General features: G+C 40.8%; 3 protein-coding genes across 3 annotated transcripts; 2 read left to right on the top strand and 1 right to left on the bottom strand.

Moving 5' to 3' along the window:
• Positions 1–385: 385 nt before the first annotated feature.
• Positions 386–3387, bottom strand: LOC127964028 (homeobox protein Nkx-6.3-like). The gene is made up of 3 exons (XM_052564165.1): positions 2081–3387; positions 878–1047; positions 386–617 (listed from the first exon to the last, which is right to left on the bottom strand). The coding sequence occupies exons 1-3, from the start codon at positions 2496–2498 to the stop codon at positions 387–389; spliced, it is 819 nt and encodes a 272-aa protein (XP_052420125.1). The 5' UTR covers positions 2499–3387; the 3' UTR covers position 386.
• A 5549-nt stretch (positions 3388–8936) lies between these two features.
• Positions 8937–12569, top strand: LOC127964005 (uncharacterized). The gene is made up of 8 exons (XM_052564142.1): positions 8937–9978; positions 10083–10183; positions 10269–10385; positions 10480–10694; positions 10806–11073; positions 11152–11312; positions 11488–11726; positions 11828–12569. Exons 1-8 carry the CDS (start codon positions 9519–9521, stop codon positions 12091–12093), a joined length of 1827 nt encoding a protein of 608 aa, XP_052420102.1. The 5' UTR covers positions 8937–9518; the 3' UTR covers positions 12094–12569.
• A 10394-nt stretch (positions 12570–22963) lies between these two features.
• On the top strand, positions 22964–26426 carry LOC127963030 (E3 ubiquitin-protein ligase NEURL3). The gene is made up of 4 exons (XM_052562693.1): positions 22964–23083; positions 24128–24628; positions 25684–25836; positions 25924–26426. Exons 1-4 carry the CDS (start codon positions 23065–23067, stop codon positions 26100–26102), a joined length of 852 nt encoding a protein of 283 aa, XP_052418653.1. The 5' UTR covers positions 22964–23064; the 3' UTR covers positions 26103–26426.
• The last annotated feature ends 769 nt before the right edge of the window (positions 26427–27195 follow it).

Genomic DNA, 27195 nt, shown 5'->3' with positions numbered 1-27195 from the left:
TTACCAAAAGAATCATCATCAATAGTTCAGTATTTTCATTTGTATTACAATGAGCACAATCTATAGAAGGTGGTTTCTCAATTTTTTCAATTTGACAATAAATTTATAGCTTAGAATTTAATTTATTTTGCATAAATGTACTAATATACACTTCCCAAAACATTTTGTGGTTTGTTACCTTTTAAGTTTTAAATGTGCCATTTCATCAACTGATATGTAGGCTAGTTCATTTTTTTACATGACATTTGTTCTAGGTAAAAACATAAAAAATTCAAATTTGACAACATTTTAATATCTTTTTCCTGTGGCAATGGCGTTCAATAGACTTCACAGAAAGTGTTAAGTAATAATTCTATAGTTTTGAATTGGCTCGTGTGTTGTTCTCCTCAGATGTGATGCGGTCCCAGGCGCAGCACTGAGAAAGCTCTGCGGTGTTTGCGCAGTAACTGTCGGATCTTCTCGTCGTCTGTGTCGGGGTCCAGCGGTCGGTTGTACTCCTCGTCCTCCACCTCGTTTTCCGAGCCGTCTCCTCCGCTCTCCCCCCGCGAGGCCTGCGTGGAGCTGGGCTCCGTCGCGCTCTTCTTCCGCCACTTTGTGCGCCGGTTCTGGAACCAAACCTGAGAGGAATCACAATATTGCGTCAGAAACACGCAGCTAGGTGCTGTTTAAACTCATCACAGATCATTAAAAACAAATACATTCTTATAACTAAAGTTTGAAAATGTTAGTATTGTAAACGGAACCTATTTATGTTCAGCTTCCCATCAACTTCAGCAATGTTTTATGCTACACCAACCCTGGTATGTTTTACAGCTATTGAATAATGCACATTTTCAAATCAATTGAAAAACTTTCAATGACTAGTATGTTATCTGACTTTAACTTGTGACTCGGTCATGCCGAGTGAGTATGCCAGTCTGGCTCTCTCTGGTCCTGCCAGGTACTTGGTCTGCTCGAAGGTTTTCTCCAGAGCGAAGATCTGGTGTCCACTGAACGTGGGTCTGGTGTGCTTCTTCTTCCCCACAGTCTCAGTGTGATGCCCGCCGTCTACAGAGAAAACACACGACTGGGTGTCACAGATACACCTGCATCTTCTGACTCAGTTGAAACACCCAGGTGCAAAAACATTTAAGTCTGAGATTTTTCTTTTAAACAAGCAGTTTAATAAGGCTCTTATGAAAATAACATTGGACAAAGGCATTCGGGAAATAACAAATAACCTTTTGATTGCCATTAAAGTGAAATTACATAGGAGCCTGATAAAAATGCTCATTTAAAAGAACAAATCTCAGACGGACTTGGAGGGTTTTGTATCTGAAGTCCTCATTTTATCCCATGTAATTTCTTTTTTTCTATTTTTCAACTTTAAAGCATCAAATTTTAAAATGGATGAAGAACAAATTGGTAAAATGGAAACAAATAAATAAGTAAATAATTGAATTAGCATTTACATAGACATTTACGCTTCCATGTCATGTTAGAAATGCTTTTATAACTGGAACTCATAAATGAAAAAAAAACAATATCTTTAATAAAAATAATAAAAAAACATCTGGGATTATATAGAAGAATTTAAAGTTTTACTTTTAATAGTCAACAAGCTTGGAAAATGTCAATTTGTTTAATTTTATTATGTTATAATTATTTATTATTTTATACACAATTATTTTAGTAATATTTTATTCATATTCTATAAAACTTAAAATAATGAACTGTTCTAAATGGTTGTTTTTTTGCATAAAATTATTGTTTTATTAAATACTTAAATTGTTATATTATACAGTATTATATACACTGTACTGAAAAAAGTAAACTTTTATGTAACTTTACATAATACACCATCAGTTGTATACACATTAATAATATCAGACTGGAGTGATATTCAACCTGACCAACGTTTATCAAGTCAAGCCCTTAAATATAATGTAACTGGAAAACATTTTAATGTTTTTTTTCTCCGGTTTGATATTCTTATTCAAATAATTTACAAAAATATACTAAATAAGTGCGGTGAGTATCACTGTGTCTGTACCTCTTCACATGTAATGCTCCAAATCAAACAGATATTGTTGAGACTTACTGTTGGGACACTGTTGTCTGGCGCCTCTCCACTCGTACCCTCCGTCCACCCAGCAGCCGCTGCCTTTACCCTTCAGACCCGAACATTCGACTCCGGGTTTAGAGAAACTGCTCAGTCCCGATGGAGCATAGTCCCGGTTATAATACACCCCTGGACTGGGCACGGCTGTCCCGAAGCCACTCATGGAGGGGTAGCCGGACAGCAGCGCAGGGGTTCCCGGGCCACCCACCATGGACCGACTCAGGATGTCGCTGATGCCATGCGGCGTGCCGGCCTGGAGCTGAGAGCTGATGTGGGCCGGGCTGAGCTTGTAGAAGGAGTTGGCAATGGAGTACTGGCACACCGGGGCCTTGATGTCTGAGGGAAACTGGTTCAAGCTGTTGTTGAAGAGGAAGGACCCTGAAATATTGGACTCCATGGACACCAGTCTGCACTTCTTCTGCTTCCCAAGACGACGACGATGGCAATTCAAGACTGATTTCTTACTGAGGTCCTGACATCAAGTACTCTGAGGGGTTTAGTACTGTCCACACAACCTGACAACCTCCTGTATTTCCAGTGCTCAGTGTGGTCCTCACATCACCCCGGAAATGTCTCAAAGATCAGGTAAGAGCCCGTATTTTTAACTTACTCTTCTCAACTCTTTAACTAGTCCATAATGGATCTACAAAGTGAACACCAAGCGCCTCTCTCACTTTCACAGACAAATGTCCCACCACTGGCTCTCTGGTTGCAGGTCATAAATAAGATGTACCTTAGATCGCTGTGGCACTTTCTTCATAATGATGGACAGAATTAGAATGGCCTGCGTTGATTGGTTGAGCGCTCGACGTGCCTGGTCGCCTCATTGGTCTGTTCGAAGCAGGACAGCCTTTGATTGGTTGTCAACAGATTAATAGTTTTTTAAAAAGTCTGGGTGAGAATAAGTTGCTTTTTAATGGGGCATATGCCGTGGCTGTGGAGGAGCAGCTAGCAAGCGTAACACAGGGAAATGGGAGTTTGTCATCTTGTGATGGTCGCCGGGAATGTATTACGTTGTCTTCCATTATGATTGCATTTTAGCAGATCTGCTTTGGTGACCATGTCTTACAGGCTTTTTTTCTTTGCCATTTCTTAATACCAGATGCACAAGTGCAAAATCCCCCTTTCTCTTTTTTAATAGCATGATTTTAGCATGAATTTAATTTCATTAGTATAGGTGGCTGTTTTATAAGTACATAACAAGTGCACGAAGGTAATGTAAAGACAGTAGGATGTAATATGTCATGTTAGAAGTGTAAAGGATTGACTCCTTTTTTGAGACCTGACCTTAAACATTGTCCTTGACTTTCTGGACTTAGACTGTTTGATATTCTGTCCAGGACAAGAAGGGTTTTACAATTACTGTTGGGGCTATTGATTATGTCTGGGTTCATGCATGAATTCCTTAATTTCTTGACACAAGCATGGTGTATGTTTTTTTTCTATGAGGTATAAAAAAGGTTTATATGCAAGGGGAAAAAATCATAAAAAGAAAAAAATATATATAATAATAATAATAACAAACATGGTAGTGAAGGTGATATTGTAATTACCATTATTTATATAAATATAAAAAGCTGAAATCTGTTAGTTTTAATGAAAATGTATATATTAGAAACGTATATTTTAGAAAAAATTACACCTTAAGTAAAAATACAATAAAATATAATAATAATAATAAATCTAAAAAAACAACAACAAAAGTTCTTTATACTCACAGTATACTCACCATATTTGATGGTTTCTATAATGCAAGGATTCCCAAACTTTTTAGTCAGCCAAACCCAATTAACTTTTCTTGACATACCGCACTACCCCACTAAAATTGTATATTAATATAATAAAGTATTATTAATTCATAATAATTTATCCACACATGCGCATGTTCATGGTTTTCCAATGTTGTTAAATGGTCACTTGACGTGCAGGAAAACAAAAGATGTATTTTTTTAGAAAGTGTTTTATTTAAATATTATTTATATTTTATATTTTAATAATTTAAGTAATGTTTAGCTTTTCATCAGCTCAAAACCCAAGTTGGGAAAATAATGCATTCAAATTCAATAAAAATGGGAAACCTCTTCTAGCAACGTTTAGGTTTTTATAATGAAAAACATGTCTTGCTGTTTTGTTTCATCACTGCCAGATGCCATATACAAAGATCAGTCCAGTCAATGCTTAAAAAACAACTTCAAATCTGTCATCAGCAGGCAAATCAAGCTGCTGAACTTGCCTCAACCTGAAGTTGGCTTTGTATTTAAGACATTTAATAAAAAGAGATGTAATCGAATCAAGTGAAACCAGCCTCTCTGTTCACTTTGGGGCTTCATATTATAATAATATGTAGTATTACATTAACTTAGGAGCAAAGGGAAGTTTTAGGTCAAACAATTACATTCTTGTTCACACGTGACATATTATATTGATTCATCTGATCACTGGGTTTCGTCATCCCAACACTATCTATCGGGGTTTTCTATGGGTGTTTTTTGTTTTGTAAAGTTGTGGATTTTTGGTGAACCTGCAAAAGCTGTTGCATGTTCCTCAAAGACAAATTTCAATGTAAAGAAGCAAAGTTCTAGCAGAACTTGGATTTGCACATAACTTTTCCATTATTGTGGAGAAATGAGTAAAATAAATGTGTTAAAAGCTGATAATTATACACTTTTTGACATCCTTTGGTGGAGAAGGCAAGGCAAGAATTCAATTTCTATTGAAATCTTTTTTCTGCAGTCACAGTTTCCATGTAAGCTGACACTTGATGACTTTTTTTAAAGTATGCAGTGATAAACCCCTTTCTGCCAAAACGGTATTGTACAGTTTTTGTACGTTTCTTTGCCAGATTATATTTATTTCAGTAAGTGGTTATTATATTTTTTAATATGCAGTTTTGTATAAAAGTATTTTAATGATCGACTGGAAAATAAATAAGTGAAAAACTGTGATAACTCAACATTCGATACATTCATCAAGCTTGGAAGGTCAGAAGCGCAGTGCATTGTGGGTGGTTTTCTGCAGCCTCAGTTTATATATTTAGGGAAATGTCTTCTGGGTATTCCACGTATATTGATATGTAAAAAGTTAAAATACAAAAATAGGTAGTGAGCTTGTCATCTGAATTCTCATCTACAGTCCACAGCAGTTATTGACGTATTAATATATAGTTTGCTGAGCTGATCTGCTGGGTTGACATAAGGTAGATCTCTTTCATTATGTCAGGCCTGTTTCATCATTTACTTGTTCAGTTTCCACAGGTTTCATCGGCCCTTCTGATCATCTGTGAAACACTGCATTGTTCACAGATGAAAGATGAGATGATGTGATAACAATGAAAGCATTTTACAGAACCAAAGCTATACAGAACATTAATTGGTTTCTTATTCATTCATTTCCGTTTTTTTTTTCTTTTCTGGCCAGTGTGTATTAGTGTGTTAAGTGCCCGATTCCTGAATGTAAATGTCTGAAGTTTTAAAAACTAGTCAACAGATGTTGAAAGAAAACAAAAGTGAAGTTCTTTTGAGTTATCATGTAAGATCAGTCATACTCTTCACTTCACATACCTGCCTGAACAGAAAAGAAAACTGGGAGGGGCTCTGGATCTGCAGGAGTTTTTGAAATGACGACTTGCTCTTTATAGGTTTAAGATTTCAGAAAATAAAGAAATGGAAATTGACATGAAAATATTGTGTTTCAGATATTACAGTATAACATTTTGGTAAATGTTTATTTAATAGCTTATAACTACATATTAATACTACATCAAAAAATGATTTAAAAATGATAAAAAGCCACCCGAAAAAATAAGATATTTTATATAATCAAAAATAACTAATCAAATGTGAACATCTGGGAATTAATTTAAACCATTTTAATATTTTACTGTAATAAATGAATTCATACTTTTTACGTATCTTAAATCTTTCACATTTTTACATTATTTTACATTATAATTATTTTCCCTGCATCCCATTTTGATGGGAGGCCTTATATCACAGCATTAGATCCATTTGCATGCTTGAAACCCTCAAACACAGGAGCGGACTGGCCATCTGTGTGATCTGGAGATCACCACCCAACCACTCATCACCGTTTTTCCCCCCCACTAATCTGTTCCACACTCCAGTACTGTAGGTGGCAGCAATGCACCTTTAAGTTGGATGCCAGCTGCACTGGCCGTGGCCGCCAAGTAAAGAGAAGAAGAAGTGGAAGAGTAGGAAGAAACGAACAGCAAAGACGTTAACGTTAGATAAAAGAAACATAGAAACAAACAAACAATATGTATAAAGCGGCCGCGGGTAAAAAACGGAAAGAAAAGGGTGGGGCTGAGAAGGCGAGAGAAAAAAAAATGTGGAATTTAGATACTGAAGCTGCTAAATGTCCCAAACTAACTGAAATATTATCAGCAGCAGCACCTCGCAGTTAAATATTAGCAGCAGTGAAGTGAGCCAGACAGCTATGCAGCAACATGCCACCAGTGATGATGATGAGTGACAGAAAGATGAGCTGGTTCCACAGGCAGATCCAGATCCAAGTATGGAACATGAGAGGAGAAAGAGAGTTATTTTTCTAGGGATGATGTTAGGAAGTGATATTCAGGTTGCTACATTTTTAATGATTACAGTAGTTAAAACAGCTAAACTTCAACATTTTAGCTGTAAAATGTAATATGCAGTAGCTAATATTAAGAAAAATGTGGTGCTTTATACTTTAAAAAATGTTGGTAACTGTGGCGAGTGGGGCGGGTGTAGTGATGGGAGATGAGCTACACCTGCGCCCCACCGCCGGTATCGAGTCCCACGTAGGAGATGGAAGGATATAAAACTCCATATACATCGGGAAGAAGGAGGCGGGAACCGGCGCACAATCAAAACATTTTAATATTCAAAATAAATACAAAACAGCGCACCAGCCCCTCGCGGACGACTGGTGCGCGCAAATAAAAACCAAAACATAAAATAATGTCCCAGGCCTGGTCCTCTCTCGTCCTTCACTATAGTCGCTCCAGTTTTATATCCTTCCATCTCCTACGTGGGACTCGATACCGGCGGTGGGGCGCAGGTGCAGCTCATCTCCAATCACTACACCTGGCCTCACTCCTCGTTCCCACGCCTTTCGGCCCCGCCCCACTCGCCACAGTAACATTACAGTTAATACTTACAAACTTTGAAGATTTTGAATAGAGAAGTGACATTTGTAATGGTGTATTTTCATTTAGATGTGGTATTATTATCTATGCAATAATATTAATTACTGCATAATTTAACATTATAAAGTAATAAATTCATTTTAAGACAGCATGGAATAGATTGTATAATATGCTGTTATAACAGCATATTATATAAACTTTTCCATGCTAGCTTGGAAAAAAACCTGTTTAAAAAAACCTGTTTATTCAGGTTGAACTTAGACCAAGAGCAGAGAGAGACACCCACTCCAGCTCAACATCTAGTCAACATCAGTGCTATTGCTATCATTTGGATGCTATAGTATCATGAGCCACAATTAAAGTCTTGTGACACTCATGCCAGGCGTTATTGTTGTTGTTGTCGGGTTTACAGGCACCGATTGCTTTGGGCCAGGCCTAGTCAAAGTCCAGGGCCATTTTTTTGTCCCAGTCCGTCCCTGCTCAAACATCATATGGATTATACAACAATATATGTTTTAAACCAGTCATAGCACTATATTCGCCATGCACATGCCTTGTCTAATCAGTATCGCAAAGTAATTTTTCTGTAAGCTGTCTATTGTAGATTGATTTAGAAACTAGTTTGCCTCTTTTCAGGACACTGATCTGCAAAACTACAATGATCTCACTAGTTAATCAAAAGCTGCCTGTCTTTGTTGTTCTCCAGCAGGTGCCTTGAAGTATTGCAGTAAATAGCAAAATAGTACATTTTCCAAAGAACTCCTTTAGACCTTTGTTCATTATATAAAAGTTGTAAAAAATCACTGCAATCACCACCTCACTACAAATACCACACACACGCACCCAGGCAGCATCCGGTCCCATTCGCAAAAAGGTCTAACCTGAATGCTTACTCTAAGGAGTAACTATCTCTCTACTTACCTCTCTCCAGCGATCTCCAGAATGTCCAAGTCTTCCTCTTGTGCGTGTGTCCACTACCTCCAGCGTCTTGAACTCCTCACCAACGGATCCCTTCATCACTGCCTCCAGCACCTTTGCCTCACTTTGCACTACCTGCTCTTCTGCTTATGCCTCAATAAAATTTGTTTCTGATACTTTCAGCCTCCTGTCCTGGTATTCCGTAACAGCTGTCCAGTCATGTCAACAATCTGAAACAGATTTTCCTCTAAAGGGTGGAGATTTTGACAGAGGTATGCTAATATGCAAGTCTGTCTACATTTTTTATAGACCGGTAAGAACAACAATGATGAACCAGAGATTAATCCGAGTTGTTTGGTCATAGAGCTTTAAAATAGCCTATTTATACAGTATATTAAAGTGAAAATATATTTATTTTTATATATAAGATTTATAGTAGAGATTTACATATACAATTTACATTTACATTTAAATTTCAAATTTAGATTTCAATCGAATGGGTACCATATTGATATAAAAATGCAAATAAAAAGAAAATATGTTCAATTCTTTGTTATTGACAACTTAAAGTGCATTAAACTTTACATTATATATATATAATGAATTACATCATAAAAACGTAAAATTGTAATAAATATTTTTTTTTCATAACATAAATCAAAATAGAACACAAATATTTCATTTGTTTACCTGCCTGCCAATGTCCGAGAACTGCAAACATGCAAATGTGATGCCTAATTATTAAAATCTTTATTTAAAAATGTATGGGGTACTCATAACTCAAATAAAACGTGTTCATCAGTAGTTGTTTTTGTGTGTGTGAATGTCCACAAAACTGGAAGACTAAGATACTCCACCTAATTTCTCAGGTACATTTCTTAGAAAAAGAAACTCGAACACACAACTTAAAAGACACACTTAATTTGAAACAGGATTGGCATAACATGAATTAAAAACAAAACAAAACTCATCCTGTAATATAATTCGTTGTGTGGACAATCCAGAATCATCAGTCAGTGATTAATTTCCCTCACTCTGCTCCACCTGAGCATAAGCTCATCCCCTTTTTCTTCTTTTAACTTCATTCAGCCAGGGCAACTAGTCAAACAGGCGTTTGTGCTTGCTCTCAGATGTACTTGGAAAAGCGGAAGTAACAATTCAGTTTTAGTTACATTAACCATCTTGAACATCAGGGCCATTACATGAATCAAAGACAAACCAACAATGAGTGAGTATAACACAAAAAGTGTCTGTATATATTGTAATGTTTATTGGTTTGTCAGACTCCCTGTCTGATTAATTTCTATAATTTTAGAGCACGATCGCAAATGTGGCAGTCGATGCCTGGGTCCTATGACTTTCAATAAGGACCTGACAGGCCAATACGTGACCCTCAGACAAAAAGGACAACTCGCGTCCAGAGACACCTCATCCTTTATGAACGGTTTGGCATTTCTCAGCCGCACTGTAGAGGTTGCTGAAAAGCTGTGTATACGTATTGAGAACCGCACCTCATTGTGGGATGGAGCTCTTCATGTGGGTTTCACCAACATCTGCCCACAGAAAAACGGTGTACCACCTGCCTCAGTACCACACCTCAGGGACACACGAGGATACTGTGTTGTGCCAGTACCTGAGGACTTGTGTAGGTGTGGTGTACAGCTTCAGTTCTGGATAAACTATGCAGGCATGGTTATTGTTCAAAAGATAGGTGGGGAGAAATATTACCTCAAAGCAGAAAGACTGAACCTGAATAATCCGCTGTGGGTGTTCATTGATCTGTACGGGAGCACAAGCGCTGTCCGCCTTCTGAGTAAGTGTGAGAAAATAACTTTCAAACTAAATTTCAATTGTTAACTGCTACTTGAATCCATTTAAAATATCAAATCTTTTGTAAAAATGTTGAATGTGCTGTAGGATCAAGGAGGGGCAGTCAAACATCATGCCCGGACCGTCCTGTAGACAGTACATCTGGCATCAACTTGCTAGCGAGAGCGGTTGAGCGACAAACATCAGAGGTACTTTTTTTTTGCAACTCTACCTGCTAGTTGACATTTACTTGACAATGCCAAGCAATTAACCTGTGATTTTTCTTTTTCACAGATGAACACTCACACATTATCACGATCACATTCTCCTCCACCTGTTCCTGCACAACAGAGGCACCGGTTGACTTCAACAAGCAGTATTCTTTCAGATTTAAGCCCAAACTCTTCAATGGTAATACTATTTATGATAATCTAAATATTATTTTATAAATAACATTGATATTGTAGAAAGGCAGCACAAGACATGATTTACTTCTCTTCAACAGGAGGACATGGACTTTATCTCTTTGCTCAGAGAGTTTCAGCACATGCATCTCAGTGGCAGCGAGCACGTTTCAGTATTGGTTTCTCGTAACAAGGTGCTGCAGAGTGCTAAAGATTCTGTTTCCAACTCTAATTTTCCTTGGACCAAAATCCCTCTCGTGACATTTGTTGGTGAGGAAGCCCTTGACTGTGGAGGTCCAAGGAGAGAGTTTTTCAGGTATTCCTCTTACAAACAAGAATAAATATTATTTCACAAGAAGTAAAAGAACAGTTCTCAAACAGTCTCTTTTGTTTGACATCTGTTGTTTCTCCTTTACCTCTGCCTCAGAATCCTGATGATGGAGGTGCAGAGATCGCTGGGCATCTTTGAGGGGCAGCCTGGACACCTTTTCTTCACCTATGACCAGATGGCACTGGAAGAACATAAGTATGAGTTGGCGGGGAAGCTGATTGCGTGGTCGGTGGCTCATGGTGGGCCAGGACTCAAATCTCTTGACCCCTGCCTGTACCAGCTGATGTCCACCCAGGAATGTCAGCTGGTAGACTTTGACTGGCACCTAATACCAGATGCTGACATTCAGGACAAACTACAAAAGGTTTCTGTCCATTCCATTTCCTCAATCCATTGATTTTCGCCCTTCTTCAACTGGAAGATGATTTTATCTTGCTTTTAGATTTCCTCATGCAAAACGAGGGCAGATCTCCAGAGGCTGCAGACAGAGCAGGGTGACTGGATCTGTGAATGTGGTTTCCCTGGAATATACAGACGTGAAACTTCCATTAGAGATGTGCCAAAGATTTACTCCTTTGCAGTTCGGCACTACATATATCTGAGGTATATAAAACTGAAATTAATCATTGATTTGACTATCATTCATTTAAATTAAAAAGTGACTCTATTTTTATAAAGGAACCCTCATTTGACAGTTAGTTCTGCTACTCTGGATGATCTGTGTTGTGTTGCTTAAGTACAAAAATGAACATTTAACAGCCGGTGTTAATTTTTGCAGAACATTAAATATGATTCATCAGTTCACAAAGGGACTGAATGCTTATGGACAGTTCTGGGATATGGTAAGAACTCATTGGGTTGAGTTTCTACCCATCTTTACCAACATGCATGAGCCCCTTTCCAGAGGCACATTTAGAGACCTGTTCCAAATCCACTGGAGTAAATCAGGGACCAAGAAGAGGGAGGCAGAGGAGCAGACTATACACTGCTGGGAACTGGTACTCAAGATGATTGAAGGTAAGTTTCCTAATTATTAAATGAACTGTGAATAATGGTGCATCATTGTGCTTGTAATTGTCAATTGCTTGGGACCTGAGTTTGTAATTTTCCCTGAGCAGATAAAATACCAAAAGCTCCACACAACGAGTTGCATTTTGAGGAGATTTTGGCTTTCATAACTGGAGCGGATGAGGTCCCACCACTTGGGTTTTCCCAGAAGCCCAGCATTCACTTCTATCAACCAGAGCAGCGTGGATGCCGTCTACCGTTTGCCAACACATGCATGATGGGATTGTTCCTGCCCAGGGTTGTAAAAGATGAAGTGCAACTTTACAGGATGATCCTGAGGGCAATTAGGGACTCAGCTGTTTTTGGGAGAACGTAAACATATATAATTAATTATTATAATGTGCACAGTCATATCCGTAATTAATTACATTTATAAGCTTAATTTCATTATTTAAAAAGAAAGCACTTATGCACTTATTACATATAGGCCTAAATGTTTAGCATTCTATGCCAGATATTTTTTATATATATATTTCTACTATAAAAAGACATTATGAATATTTTCATATAGCTGTCAGTCATGTCTTGAATAAAGAAACAATCTGAGTGTTATTTTGGGGAGGAGCAAAGATGGTTTCATACGATGTCAATATTGGTATAATAAAACCATAATAGCCAAACACATCAAAACATATTTTCCTGAATTTCCTTCCTTAATTAACTTTATATATTCCTGGTAACTTTCTTTTAGTTGACTGCATATTAGTCACGTGTTACATTACATTTACGACTGTTTGCAGATCGAAGATAATAGGAATGTAAACCTGTTTAACCTGGCAGACCTACGCAGTAAAACTATGTAGCCTACCATATCGTTTATTGAGCTGTGCTTTGGTTTCGCTTTTTTGTTTTTCAGAGTGGACTAGTTTACAACCTGTTTTTTTTTTTTTTTTTTTTACAACCTTCAATGGCAGAGCCTCAGAGGATGGTTTCTCGACATTCCTATCCACATCAGGCTCAGTAAAGCCAGTCCTACTGTATAGCTCTTGCAATAGGAAAATTACAGGCTGGCAAACTATTTTCTGCTATTTCAAGCGGCTCACGTGATAACGTAAACTAATAAATGAGATATGTCACATGCACATGACTTCTTCGAAATGTCTACACTACAGAGTGATGACATATCGTAAACTTCCAGTAAACTGGTTAGGCTATAGCTCGTTACTACTGTATGCCATGGGATTTATGACATCGATTGATTTAAATTGAATATATATGAAGAGTTTGGTTCCAAAACGCAATAAATCCATTTTGATTAATTTAAATAAAAATGAGTGTGTGTGTGTTTTTAAAGAAAACAGACTGAAAAGATGAAAATAAATTTCACATAGCATATTTAAGTTATAATAACATAGAAAAAAATGTAATCCATGTTTTGATATAAAAAAAATATATATTATAAAATTGTATTACTGTTTTCTCAAATTGCAATAGATCCTTTGAAACAACATGAAAGTAATTTTTCATATTGAAACTGATGAAAATACACAACATAGCCTAGTAAATTGATCCCAGATGACAGCCTTTGAACTTGGTTAATACTAATCTTAGTATTAATCTGGACTAAAAATAGATTCATCAGCGCGTCGCTTTCAAAACGGGTAATAAATTTTCAACGGGTAATAAATTAAATTACAGCAAGAAGATTTCCTCATGAACAAAAACGTGAACAACAATATCACATTAGACCACAGAAATTCCAAAATGACATTTCCGCAACTTCCAAAAGTGCATTCATTCCATGTTACATTCATTTAGTTGACTAGTGCTATGTGCTGTATTAACAAAAACATAAATGGCATTAATAAAAACGCTGACCAGCTACGCAATATCACGTTCATAAGCAAATGCGATTCGCAAATGCGATGAACGCGGTATAATGCAGCTAGTGATCTACGGCTCTGTGTATTAAATGCATCTGAATAATTTCCATCAGAAAGCAAGTGATCTAGATTAACCGGCACTATTAATCACAGAAACGCCTTAACTAATGAGATGCGTATGATAATCACGTGATTTAGTGATATATATAAAGGCTATGTGTGTGTGTGTGTGGGCATGTTTTTGTGACACATCAGGACGCAACTTTGTATAATGACATGGGTATGACACATGGTATTAAAAGGAGAGGGTGACTTATGAGGCCATAACCCATGTCCCCATTTTTCAAAACGTATATAAATCATACAGAATGAGGTTTTTTTTGAGAAAGTAAAAATGCACAAAGCTTCCTGTGAGGGTTAGGGGTAGGGTTGGTGAAGGGCGATAGAATATACAGTTTCTACATTATAAAAACCATTACGCCTACGGGATGTCCCCACTTTTCACAAAAACAAACATGTGTGTGTGTGTGTGTGTGTGTAGGCTAGCCTAACACAAAACGAGTAAAGATTAATTCAGAAATAGGCTACCATAGTAGACATCACATTTTGAAAGAGAATTATAATTCTTTTTCCAAAAGAAAATTCAGAATCCATAAGATTTGCTAACAAATCATTAGCCTAGTAGTCTACTACTGAACTTTTCAGTAAATTTCCAACAGAAGGAAACATCCTTCTTTACAGTTAAGTACTTTGGATCTGCATCCTGTCCAATTCCCAGAATGAGATGAGTCATTTCTAAAACTGTTCACTTACATGGAATATCTTACATGTTTAATTATGGACAGTCATAATTAGTGCAAAAGTTAAAAGTTAAAAAAGTATGAATTGCAAAATTTAAAGGTTCAAAAAGTACAAAATAAGAAAATATTCTGATTGTTTTTTTGCTGCTCACAACTTAATCACTGCAATAATAAAAAGACTTATGCTTAATTAAAAAGGTTAAACAAAATTACTAATTATTTAAAAATGTTTATATTGAGTCTCCTTCAAACAACATGGAATTGCAAATATATATTATATATTAAAACAATCTACTCCTTTGAGTTTTACACTACAGGTATATATTGGCCTATAACTGACATTTTTCTTATTGATTTGCTTTAATTAATAAAAGTTAAAACCAAGTCCAAGGTACTATATATATATAAAATGTAAAGTAACCCTCATTTGACAGTTAGTTCGGGTCCTTTAATCTAGATGATCGGTTGAGCTAATATGCTAATTTGCATTTTGAGGAGATTTTGGCTTTCATAACTGGAGCGGATGAGGTCCCACTACTTGGGTTTTCCCAGAAGCCCCGCATTCACTTCTATCAACCAGAGCAGCGTGGATGCCATCTACCATTTGCCAACACATGCATGATGGGATTGTTCCTGCCCAGGGTTGTAAAAGATGAAGTGCAAATTTACAGGATGATCCTGAGATCAATCAGAGAACATAAATTTAATATACTTTGTCAGAATGGACACTGTCACATCCTTAATAATTACGTATATATTTAGATCTATTTCCTAATTTATTTCATTACTTAATAAGAAAGCACTAATGCACTTTTCTTACAGTTATTTGTATATGATGTATTATATTTGTAGTAATAGTAGTAAATGCCTCTCCTTGAACTGTCACCATATCGTGGTGGAGAGGTTTGAGTACCCGGAAGATCCTGGGAGCAATGTTGTCTGGGGCTATATGCTCCTGGTAGGGTCTCCCAAGGCAAACAGGTCCTTGGTGACGGGCCAGACTAAGAACAGTTCACAAACGCCTTATGTTAACATTCAAATCAAGGACCGTGACGTCGCCTGGCATGGCGCAGCCGGGGCCACCCTGGAGCCAGGCCCGGGGTTGGGGCTCGTATGCGAGTGCCTGGTGGCCGGGCCTTCCCCCATGGGGTCCGGCCGGGCTCAGCCCGAAGGAGTGACGTGGGGCCCCCATCCTGTGGGCTCACCACCTGCAGGAGGGAGCGTAAGGGGCCGGTGTATAGTGGATCGGGCGACAGTCGTAGGCGAGACCCCGACGACCCGATCTCTGGACATGGAATCTGGCTTAAGGGACATGGAATGTCACCTTGTTGGCGGGGAAGGAGGCTGAGCTTGTGCGGGAGGTCGAGAGTTACCGACTAGAGATATTAAGGCTCACCACCGCGCACAGCTTGGGCTCTGGAACCACACTTTTTGAGAGAGGCTGGACTCTCTACTACTCTGGAGTTGCCCATGGTGAGAGGCGGAGGGCTGGAGTGGGTTTGCTTAATGCCCCCCAGCTCAGCCGCCATGTGTTGGAGTTCACCCTGGTGAACGAGAGGGTCGCTTCCCTGCGCCTTCGAGTTGGGGATAGGTCTCTCACTGTCGTTTGTGCCTAGGGGCCGAACGGCAGTGCGGACTACCCGGCCCTCTTGGAGTCTCTGGGAGGGGTGCTGGAAAGTGCTCTGACTGGAGACTCTGTCGTTCTACTGGGGGCTTCAACGCTCACATGGGCAGTGACAGTGACACCTGGAGGGGCGTGATTGGGAGGAACGGCCCCCCTGACCTGAACCTGAGCAGTCTTCTGTTATTGGATTTCTGTGCTAACCACGGTTTGTCCCTAACGAACACCATGTTCAAGCATAAGGGTGTCCATCAGTGCATGTGGCACCAGGACACCCTAGGCCGGAGGTCGATGATTGACTTTGTGGTCGTGTCATCAGACCTTCGCCACATGTCTTGGACACTCGGGTGAAGAGAGGGGCGGAGCTGTCAACTGATCACCACCTGGTGGTGAGTTGGATCCGATGGCGGGGGAGGAAGCTGGACAGACTCGGCAGACCCAAACGTACTGTGAGGGTCTATTGGGAACGTTTGGCCGAGCCCCCTGTCAGAGAGATCTTCAACTCCCACCTCTGGCAGAGCTTCGGCCGGATCCCGAGGGAGTCTGGAGATATTGAGTCCGAGTGGACCATGTTCTCAATCCCACCGACTTGTGTTCCGTTGAGGAAGCAGTGGCTGGGGACTCGGAGGAGCACTCGTCCATCACCTGGGCTGAAGTCATCAAGGTAGTTAAAAAGCTCCTCGGTGGCAATGCACCTGGGGTGGATGTGATCCGCCCCGAGTACCTCAAGTCTCTGGATGTTGTGGGGCTGTCTTGGCTGACACGCCTCTGCAACATCGCATGGCAGTTGGGGACAGTACCTCTGGACTGGCAGACCGGGGTGGTGGTCCCTCTTTTCAAGAAGGGGGACCGGAGAGTGTGTTCCAACTATAAGGGGATCACACTTCTCAGCCTCCCCGGGAAAGTCTATGCCAGGGTACTGGAGAGGAGAATTTGGCTGATAGTGAAACCTCGGATTCAGGAGGAACAGTGTGGTTTTCGTCCTGGTCGTGGAACACTGGACCAGCTCTATACACTTTCTAGGGTGCTGGAGGGTTCATGGGAGTTTGCCCAACCAGTCCACATGTGTTTTGTGGATTTGGAGAAGGCATTCGACCGTGTTCCTCGCGACATCCTGTGGAGGGTGCTCTGGGAGTATGGGGTCGGCGGCCCCCTACTTAGGGCTGTTCGGTCCCTCTACGAGCGGAGCAAGAGCTTGGTTCGCATTGCTGGCAGTAAGTCAGACCTGTTCCCGGTGCATGTTGGACTCCGGCAGGGCTGCCCTTTGTCACCGGTTCTGTTCATAATTTTTATGGACAGAATTTCTAGGCGCAGCCAAGGGCCGGAGAGTGTCTGGATTGGGGACCATAAGATTTCGTCGCTGCTTTTTGCGGATGATGTTGTCCTGTTGGCCTCCTCAGACCAGGACCTTCAGCGTGCACTGGGACGGTTTGCAGCTGAGTGTGAAGCAGCTGGGATGAGAATCAGCACCTCCAAGTCCGAGGCCATGGTTCTCAGTCGGAAAAGGGTGGATTGCCCACTTCAGGTTGGTGGAGAGTTCCTGCCTCAAGTGGAGGAGTTCAGGTATCTTGGGGTCTTGTTCACAAGTGAGGGTAGGATGGAACGTGAGATTGACAGACGGATCGGTGCAGCTTCTGCAGTAATGCGGTCGCTGTACCGGTCTGTCGTGGTGAAGAAGGGGCTGAGCTGTAAGGCACCTATGGTCATGGGCTGTGGGTCATGACCGAAAGGACAAGATCCCGGATACAGGCGGCCGAAATGAGCTTTCTCCGTCGGGTGGCTAGGCGCCCCCTTAGAGAGAGGGTGAGAAGCTCGGTCACTCGGGAGGAGCCCAGAGTAGAGCCGTTGCTCCTCCACATCGAGAGGAGCCAGCTGAGGTGGCTCGGGCATCTATTTCGGATGCCTCCTGGACGCCTTCCCAGGGAGGTGTTCCAGGCACGTCTCACCGGTAGGAGGCCCCAGGGAAGACCTAGGGCACGCTGGAGGGACTATGTCTCCCGGCTGGCCTGGGAACGCCTCGGGGTCCCCCCGGAAGAACTGTAAGAAGTGGCTAGGGAGAGGGAAGTCTGGGCGTCTCTGCTTAGACTGTTGCCCCCGTGACCTGGCCCCGGATAAGCGGAAGATGATGGATGGATGGATGGATAGTGAGAGGTGAGAGGCTGGACTCTCTACTACTCTGGAGTTGCCCATGGTGAGAGGCGGAGGGCTGGAGTGGGTTTGCTTAATGCCCCCCAGCTCAGCCGCCATGTGTTGGAGTTCACCCTGGTGAACGAGAGGGTCGCTTCCCTGCGCCTTCGAGTTGGGGATAGGTCTCTCACTGTCGTTTGTGCCTAGGGGCCGAACGGCAGTGCGGACTACCCGGCCCTCTTGGAGTCTCTGGGAGGGGTGCTGGAAAGTGCTCTGACTGGAGACTCTGTCGTTCTACTGGGGGCTTCAACGCTCACATGGGCAGTGACAGTGACACCTGGAGGGGCGTGATTGGGAGGAACGGCCCCCCTGACCTGAACCTGAGCAGTCTTCTGTTATTGGATTTCTGTGCTAACCACGGTTTGTCCCTAACGAACACCATGTTCAAGCATAAGGGTGTCCATCAGTGCATGTGGCACCAGGACACCCTAGGCCGGAGGTCGATGATTGACTTTGTGGTCGTGTCATCAGACCTTCGCCACATGTCTTGGACACTCGGGTGAAGAGAGGGGCGGAGCTGTCAACTGATCACCACCTGGTGGTGAGTTGGATCCGATGGCGGGGGAGGAAGCTGGACAGACTCGGCAGACCCAAACGTACTGTGAGGGTCTATTGGGAACGTTTGGCCGAGCCCCCTGTCAGAGAGATCTTCAACTCCCACCTCTGGCAGAGCTTCGGCCGGATCCCGAGGGAGTCTGGAGATATTGAGTCCGAGTGGACCATGTTCTCAATCCCACCGACTTGTGTTCCGTTGAGGAAGCAGTGGCTGGGGACTCGGAGGAGCACTCGTCCATCACCTGGGCTGAAGTCATCAAGGTAGTTAAAAAGCTCCTCGGTGGCAATGCACCTGGGGTGGATGTGATCCGCCCCGAGTACCTCAAGTCTCTGGATGTTGTGGGGCTGTCTTGGCTGACACGCCTCTGCAACATCGCATGGCAGTTGGGGACAGTACCTCTGGACTGGCAGACCGGGGTGGTGGTCCCTCTTTTCAAGAAGGGGGACCGGAGAGTGTGTTCCAACTATAAGGGGATCACACTTCTCAGCCTCCCCGGGAAAGTCTATGCCAGGGTACTGGAGAGGAGAATTTGGCCGATAGTGAAACCTCGGATTCAGGAGGAACAGTGTGGTTTTCGTCCTGGTCGTGGAACACTGGACCAGCTCTATACACTTTCTAGGGTGCTGGAGGGTTCATGGGAGTTTGCCCAACCAGTCCACATGTGTTTTGTGGATTTGGAGAAGGCATTCGACCGTGTTCCTCGCGACATCCTGTGGAGGGTGCTCTGGGAGTATGGGGTCGGCGGCCCCCTACTTAGGGCTGTTCGGTCCCTCTACGAGCGGAGCAAGAGCTTGGTTCGCATTGCTGGCAGTAAGTCAGACCTGTTCCCGGTGCATGTTGGACTCCGGCAGGGCTGCCCTTTGTCACCGGTTCTGTTCATAATTTTTATGGACAGAATTTCTAGGCGCAGCCAAGGGCCGGAGAGTGTCTGGATTGGGGACCATAAGATTTCGTCGCTGCTTTTTGCGGATGATGTTGTCCTGTTGGCCTCCTCAGACCAGGACCTTCAGCGTGCACTGGGACGGTTTGCAGCTGAGTGTGAAGCAGCTGGGATGAGAATCAGCACCTCCAAGTCCGAGGCCATGGTTCTCAGTCGGAAAAGGGTGGATTGCCCACTTCAGGTTGGTGGAGAGTTCCTGCCTCAAGTGGAGGAGTTCAGGTATCTTGGGGTCTTGTTCACAAGTGAGGGTAGGATGGAACGTGAGATTGACAGACGGATCGGTGCAGCTTCTGCAGTAATGCGGTCGCTGTACCGGTCTGTCGTGGTGAAGAAGGGGCTGAGCTGTAAGGCACCTATGGTCATGGGCTGTGGGTCATGACCGAAAGGACAAGATCCCGGATACAGGCGGCCGAAATGAGCTTTCTCCGTCGGGTGGCTAGGCGCCCCCTTAGAGAGAGGGTGAGAAGCTCGGTCACTCGGGAGGAGCCCAGAGTAGAGCCGTTGCTCCTCCACATCGAGAGGAGCCAGCTGAGGTGGCTCGGGCATCTATTTCGGATGCCTCCTGGACGCCTTCCCAGGGAGGTGTTCCAGGCACGTCTCACCGGTAGGAGGCCCCAGGGAAGACCTAGGGCACGCTGGAGGGACTATGTCTCCCGGCTGGCCTGGGAACGCCTCGGGGTCCCCCCGGAAGAACTGTAAGAAGTGGCTAGGGAGAGGGAAGTCTGGGCGTCTCTGCTTAGACTGTTGCCCCCGTGACCTGGCCCCGGATAAGCGGAAGATGATGGATGGATGGATGGATAGTAGTAAATATCATTATGTATATTTTAAAGACATGGTTGTATGGTTATAGAATATTTTATAAAATATTTAAAGTAAAACAAAACTAAATGTTCTGTGGAACTGCTAAATATGTATATACAGCCTATACTGTATATCGTCCAGCCTAAAATTGAAATTGGGTAGGAAAAGGTGCACTAGCGACAGGGATGATCACAAGCTTGATAATACTGTCAAGCAAAACTGATTCAAACACATGGGAGAACTTCACAAGGAGTGGACTAAAGCTGGAGTCAGCGCATCAAAAGTCACCACACTCAAGACGTCTTCAGGAAAAGAGCTACAGCTATCACACTCCTAGAACCAAGCCACTGCTGATGAAAAGTAAAATTCAGATGAAAGTAAATTTAGCATTTCATTTGGAAATCAAGGTCTGGAGTCTGGAGGAAGACTGGAGAAGCACAAAATTCAAAGTCCAATGTGAAGTTTTTGAAGTCCAAAGTCAATGCAGCCATCTATTTTGGAGCACTTTAGGCTTCCATCTGCTGACAAGCTTTATGGAGATGCTGATTTCCTTATCCAGCAGGAATTAGCACCTTCCCAAAGTGCCAACATGCCTGACCTGAACCCTTTATGTGAACCTATGGGATGTTTTCAAGAGAAAGATGAGAAACAGTCAATCCGAGCTGAAGACTCGCTTCCATGCCATTCCTTACTGATGCTAGAGTTTGTGCTAAAGGAGCCCCGACCAACAACTGAGTGAATAAATTAACATACTTTTATAACTGTTTATAACAATTCTGTTTAGCTAATCCTTTTTTTATTGATTGATCTTAGGAAATATTCCAATATTTTGAGATACTGGATTTTTGACTTGTAAAACTCTAATAATCAAAAAAAAAAAAAAATTGAAATATTTTACTTAACATGTCAAGTTATAAATAAATAAAAAGTGAGATAAAACAATAGATTTCCCCCCCGCTGAGAACATATATTAAACCAGAGCATTTATAACAGATCTCATGCCAGCCCCTGCAGTTCTAGACTGTTTAAGGATAAGTGTATGCTGATGTTTCAATAAGCCATATTCTCATATGACAATCAGGTTGTAAATTAAAACAATATCCTGTGAATACTGACAAAAAAAAAATACATATGTCTTTCCCCACGTTTATGCTCTGAGCTTCTGTTAGTAATAAACTTAGATGCTCTTCATCTATATGGAACTTATCTAAAGCTTTACAGCTTTTGTGCTTATCTTCTCTTAGCTGCAATAACAGCTTTTATTCTTCAGTAAAGGCTGTAGAGTTTTGAGGCATCATTTAGATATAAGAGCATCAGTGAAGTCTGATTTTGGCAGATGGGGTCTTGGGATCCCAAACCTGTCAGAAAAGGGTGTAGCTGGAATGTTTATTAAAGCTGTGTGTCTACATACTTCTGAGTATTTAATTTATGCGTGGCGATTTAAAAGCTCCTGAGGGAACTGACCCCTCATGATTCACAGTAAAGTTTATTTACCAAGACTGAAAAGCTGCAATCATCTAAGGAGGAACTGCAAACAATAAAGAAGAAAGGCATTATCACTATTAATTATTACACTACTAAACAGTCATTCATTTTATGAGCCCTAATTCTCAGCATCATGGTTTAGTTTCTTTTTGGACTGTTTTTATGTTACCTGCAGTCTGAACTATATTGCTGTGAATAAACAACACTGCAACATACAACTTTAATCCATATCTTATTTATGCTTTACATTAAAGTTTTTTTATTATTATTTTTTTGTGTGTGTTAGTCACTATTTGAGGTATTAGATTTTGCAATGCATTTTGTGCATGAATTCTTGAATAAAACATTTCCATTTCCAGATTTACCCTATTAAATAATTACAAAACATATGAGTGAATGACAGACTGGATGAGCATATTATATCAATAATATAATAACCTTGACTCAAACACTCAAACTGAAAGTGAGCTCTATGAATGTGTCGACTGCTTATCCAGTGGAGACTTTTAAACCCACCAAAACACAAACCAAAATACCAGCAAATATTTTCTACTTTTAGAGCTTGTTGGCTCATTGAAATATGGAAAACGTGAAATTTACACTGAATTTATAGTTAATAGTTTCTTAAATGACAAAAAAAAAAAAAAAAAAAAAAAAAAACAAGGAGCAAACAAAAACAAAAAAGGAAAAGTGAAAGTATTCAACAATAGGCTACAGCCAACAGCATACTGCTAATGGGACACTGTGCGTTCACACGATCAAAAGTGCTCACTGAAACCCCCAACTGCTTTCTTTTGCTTGACCGTTTGTAATCACAAAAACATTTGGTTGACTAAAGAAGTTAAAAAAATCCCAACTGCCGGAATTTTTTTTTTCCTGCCGAGGAATGGAGTCATCCTCAAGGTAACTTTCCAGACTCCGCCCCCAATAGTCCCTCCTCGATCCTCATCCTATGAGGAGAAATGTTTAGCTATAAACCCCAACACGTGCATTTAAAAAGCAACAAATTACCCATCCAACAAGATACAGAAACAAATACTGAAGAAGATACCACGAGCTGGTTGAGAAAACAGGATGACAGAGAAAAAGAAAGGTAAGAAGATGAAATGGGCAAATGGTACTGTTAATATACATTTTTAAAATATCTCTTTAGGAAAAAAAAAATCAAGTTTAAAGATAATTATGTTGGTATATAAAAATTTAACTTAGCAAGTAATGAACTTGTTTTTTGTTTGTTTTAAGAAAGTTAACCAACCAATGAATTTACAGTAATGCAAACCATTACATCGTCAATTAAATGATTTGATAACATTTTATAATATGTGTTAATATGTATTTATGATTCACCGTGCAACGTTGGAGAGTCCGAGCTTCATTATGTCTGTGATGTGATGCACAAGGAAACTCCACGAAACATATTGATGTACTGTATTCAGTGAGCAGCGGCCTCTAGAGGATATAAAGCGAGGACAGGAGTATGGCTACGATCCATGAATCGGTTCGTTCGAACAATCCGTTTTCAAAGAATCAGTTCAACTTATAGAATTAAACATACATTTATTAAATTTATGTTTTTTAATAAGTGTGTAAATTCATGTATCCCAGTTCAGGTGGTTGCAGACATGATTCGTGTTAGTTAGAACATAAATGGAATTTGCACTCACATCAAACAAAAAGTAATTTAAATATTTTGTTTGAGAATCAAACCAACTCTGTTTCATATGTGTGTTTATAAAACTGTCACGTCGTAAATATTCAAGAGTTGTCAATTTTTAATTCAATGAGGATCGACTCGAGAGGCGCTCAGATCAGTCCGATTCTCGAGTCATTTGAACCCAAAGAATGATTCGCGAATCAAACGCACTGGAAAGTCCCGCAGTTGCAAAAGAGACGAGACTTAGGTCTCTGCAGAGCAAAAGTGGGCGTTTATCACCATATGGGTGTTTTGAAACTGCTGGGTGTTTCTGAATCATGCAATCCCAACCCCACCCCTAAACCTAACGTCACTATTACATCAACTAATCAGGTATCATGGTGTAAAAACACCTTGATCTCGTAACTCCCATTACTTTCCTGCAGAGACCTATACTTGCTTAAATGACTCTCTAACGCCCGACTCGTCTTATTTCTCCTCCAGAGGAAGTCAGGTGTGTGTGTCACACCCGGTGGAGCCTGAAAGCGATTTCTTTCCACTCAGACGTGAAGGGTCGTCTGATAACGCTGAGTGACGGCGGGCGTCGGGTTTCCAGGGACGAGTCGTCCTTCTGCCACGGGCTGACGTTCAGCGGGCGACCGGTGAAGCCGGAGGAGAAGCTGCGGCTGCGGGTCGAGCGCTGCGGCGGAGTCTGGCACGGGGCACTGCGGCTCGGATTCGCTCATGTGTGCCCCGAGCAGACACCTCTGCCCCCTCTGGCCATCCCAGACCTGACCAACTCCCCGCTGTACGCCGCGGTCATCGTCCCCGAGCACATCTGTCGCCCCGGCTCAGAGATTGAGTTCATGCTGAAGAAGAACGGCAGTGTGAGGATACGGGGCTCTGATGGCAGAACACACACGGAACAGACCCATCTGAACCCCAAGTGGCCCGTCTGGGCGATGATCGACGTCTACGGGCAGACCACGGCGATCACGATGCTCGGTGAGGCTTCTGTTGTCATATACTGTGCTCCGACTGAATTAAAGGGATAGATCACCCAAAAATGAGAATTCTATCATCGATTACTCACCCTAAAGCTATTCCAAACCTGTATGAGCCCCTTTCTTATGTTGAACACAAAAGAAGATGTTTTGAAGAATATGGGCAACAGTTGACGGCACCCATTGACTTCCTTATCATCTATTCTTCCAGGTTTGAAACAATCTGAGGGCAAGTAAATGATGCCAGAATTTTATTTTTGGATGAACTATCCCTTTAACAAACAAACACACTACACATAATAACAATATAAGTTTTATTTTTGTGGTATGTGTTTTAAGTATTATGTTATATTAAATTATGCTTTATTTTTCAGTAAGAGAAAGAGTCAGGGGTTTTCAAACTTTTTCCCGCCAATATGATGCCTTGAAGTGAAGCCTCTTTTCTAAAATATAAATGCATAATATTATTTAATAACCCATTTATGCAGTGTGCAATATATATATATATATATATATATATATATATATATATATAATCTACCTAAATATATTTTGTTTTATATTGTCGCTGTAAATAAAATTGTTAAAATATTATCTAGAAAACTACTTTTTATTGAATTGTCATAGTATGTGAGATTAACAGAGTAGATTAAAATAATCTTAATTAATCTCATGATTTCTGACCAGTCTTTAGAAAGCATAACATAGTTATAATAATAGTACTGAATTAATGAATAAAATTAAAGATAGAATCATTAATAGTATTATTAATTATTAACAGAGAATAAGATACAAGTAATAATATTGTGAATGTGATTGAAACATTAATAAGTCATGTACAAGAAACAAATTCATTGGTATCTTAAATGTCCCTGTTAACTTTGACAGCTCTAAAAATACATTTAGTAAAATCGTATTTTTTTTCTCCGAGAGATTTAAGGCATCCCAAGTTTGAAGACCCCTGATCTAAGCTACACATTAAGCTACACATGTCATTAGAAATAAAAGCTTGTTTTTTTGACTGGTCCTAACAGTTGATGTGGTCTCTGTTTATAGGCTCCAAAATGAAGCGCTGGATCTTCACCAGTCGCTCCTGTCCTGCTCTCACACACGTCAGACACACTGAAGAGAAAGACACACAGGAGAGGAAGAAACACATGAGTACGCTGGATCAGAGAAACCTGAGAAACCATCATCTTGACACCACAGGTGAGAATCAGACAGGTGCAAGGCAGCTCTGTGATGGCCTAGTTCACATCATTTGACCACCTAAACTCCTCTCTTTCCTTGCTTTAGATCATGACGCTCCAGACTGTGCGGAGTGTGTGGTGTGTTACAGTGATGTGGCAAACTGTTGTCTGAGCTGCGGTCATAAATGCATGTGTACTCCATGTGCCATGAGGGTTCACATGACGTTTGGGACCTGTCCTCTGTGTCGTCAGCCCTTGGGTTCCTTCCATCCCTACGTCCACTAACTTTCGTCCCAGTTCATGAAGTGGCCATACAGTTTGTTGAATGTATATTGAATGTATTTTAAGTTCTTATGTGCTGCTGTAATGTACTAATCTATCATTGCACTGTGCAGATGTTGTATATGTTATTTATTTTTACTCTGTTTTGAATGTCACTTTGGATAAATTCATATTGATTATATATGTCTATATATTTATACATAGGCGGAGATGTTCTAAATCTGTAATGTAAATAATATGATGTAAATATATGTAAATGTGTATATGAATAATGCTTTTTTATTCATTTATTTATTTGTATTTTTTATTAAATACATTTTATGTAAACAGTTTGTTTTGTTTGATTTTTTTATGCTGGTTTTTCACTACTGCACTTTTCCGCCAGGTGTCAGTATTTTACAGGAAAACAAACGCCCAGCAACACACACAAACACACACAAGAACCGTTTGCGAAAGTTTACAGATAGTTATTATTATCCAGATTGTTTTACGAAGTTCATGTTCAACGTTCATCGCATTGCTGCAGTGCTGCAGAGAAAGTCTTAATTGAAACGTGTGAGCTTTCCCCTTTAAAACAGTCCGTTATTTGAAAACAGTCAGGAAGGGTGGAGAAGAGGAATCACGGATTTGGGCGCGAGAAATGCATTGTGTGCTGAGAAGAGAAAGTGCTATATTTGGTTTAGTTTGTTAGTCTCTGGCTTTTTGATGTTGAAATACCATAGATTACTTAAGATTTTAGAGAATATTGAGAAATACAGGGGGAAATGATCTCAGGATTATTCTTATTTTGAAATGGTAGGCCCTAACTTACCTAATACATCTCATTTAAACCAGTCAAAACAGCACAAATAGTTTTCAGATAAAAGTCTACATTTACAAATGTCTGTTTCTGTAGCAGTGTTTTTAAATATTGATTTCAAACATCTAGTTTCTAAAATCAAACATTTTAAAGAACTGAATCTTGCTTATGTAGCTTATGTTCATACTATATCAACTGATAGCCCCACACAAATAACATATTTGGTCTGATCCTAAGGTATCTCAATAAGTACATTTAGAAAATATGATCAATCAAATTAATACAAATGTGAGTTCA

The sequence above is a fragment of the Carassius gibelio genome, chromosome B8 (assembly GCF_023724105.1).
Source record: "Carassius gibelio isolate Cgi1373 ecotype wild population from Czech Republic chromosome B8, carGib1.2-hapl.c, whole genome shotgun sequence".
Taxonomy (NCBI): Eukaryota; Metazoa; Chordata; class Actinopteri; order Cypriniformes; family Cyprinidae; genus Carassius; species Carassius gibelio.
The sequence above is the reverse complement of the archived record's forward strand: the minus strand, read 5'-3'. Positions and strand labels throughout refer to the sequence as shown.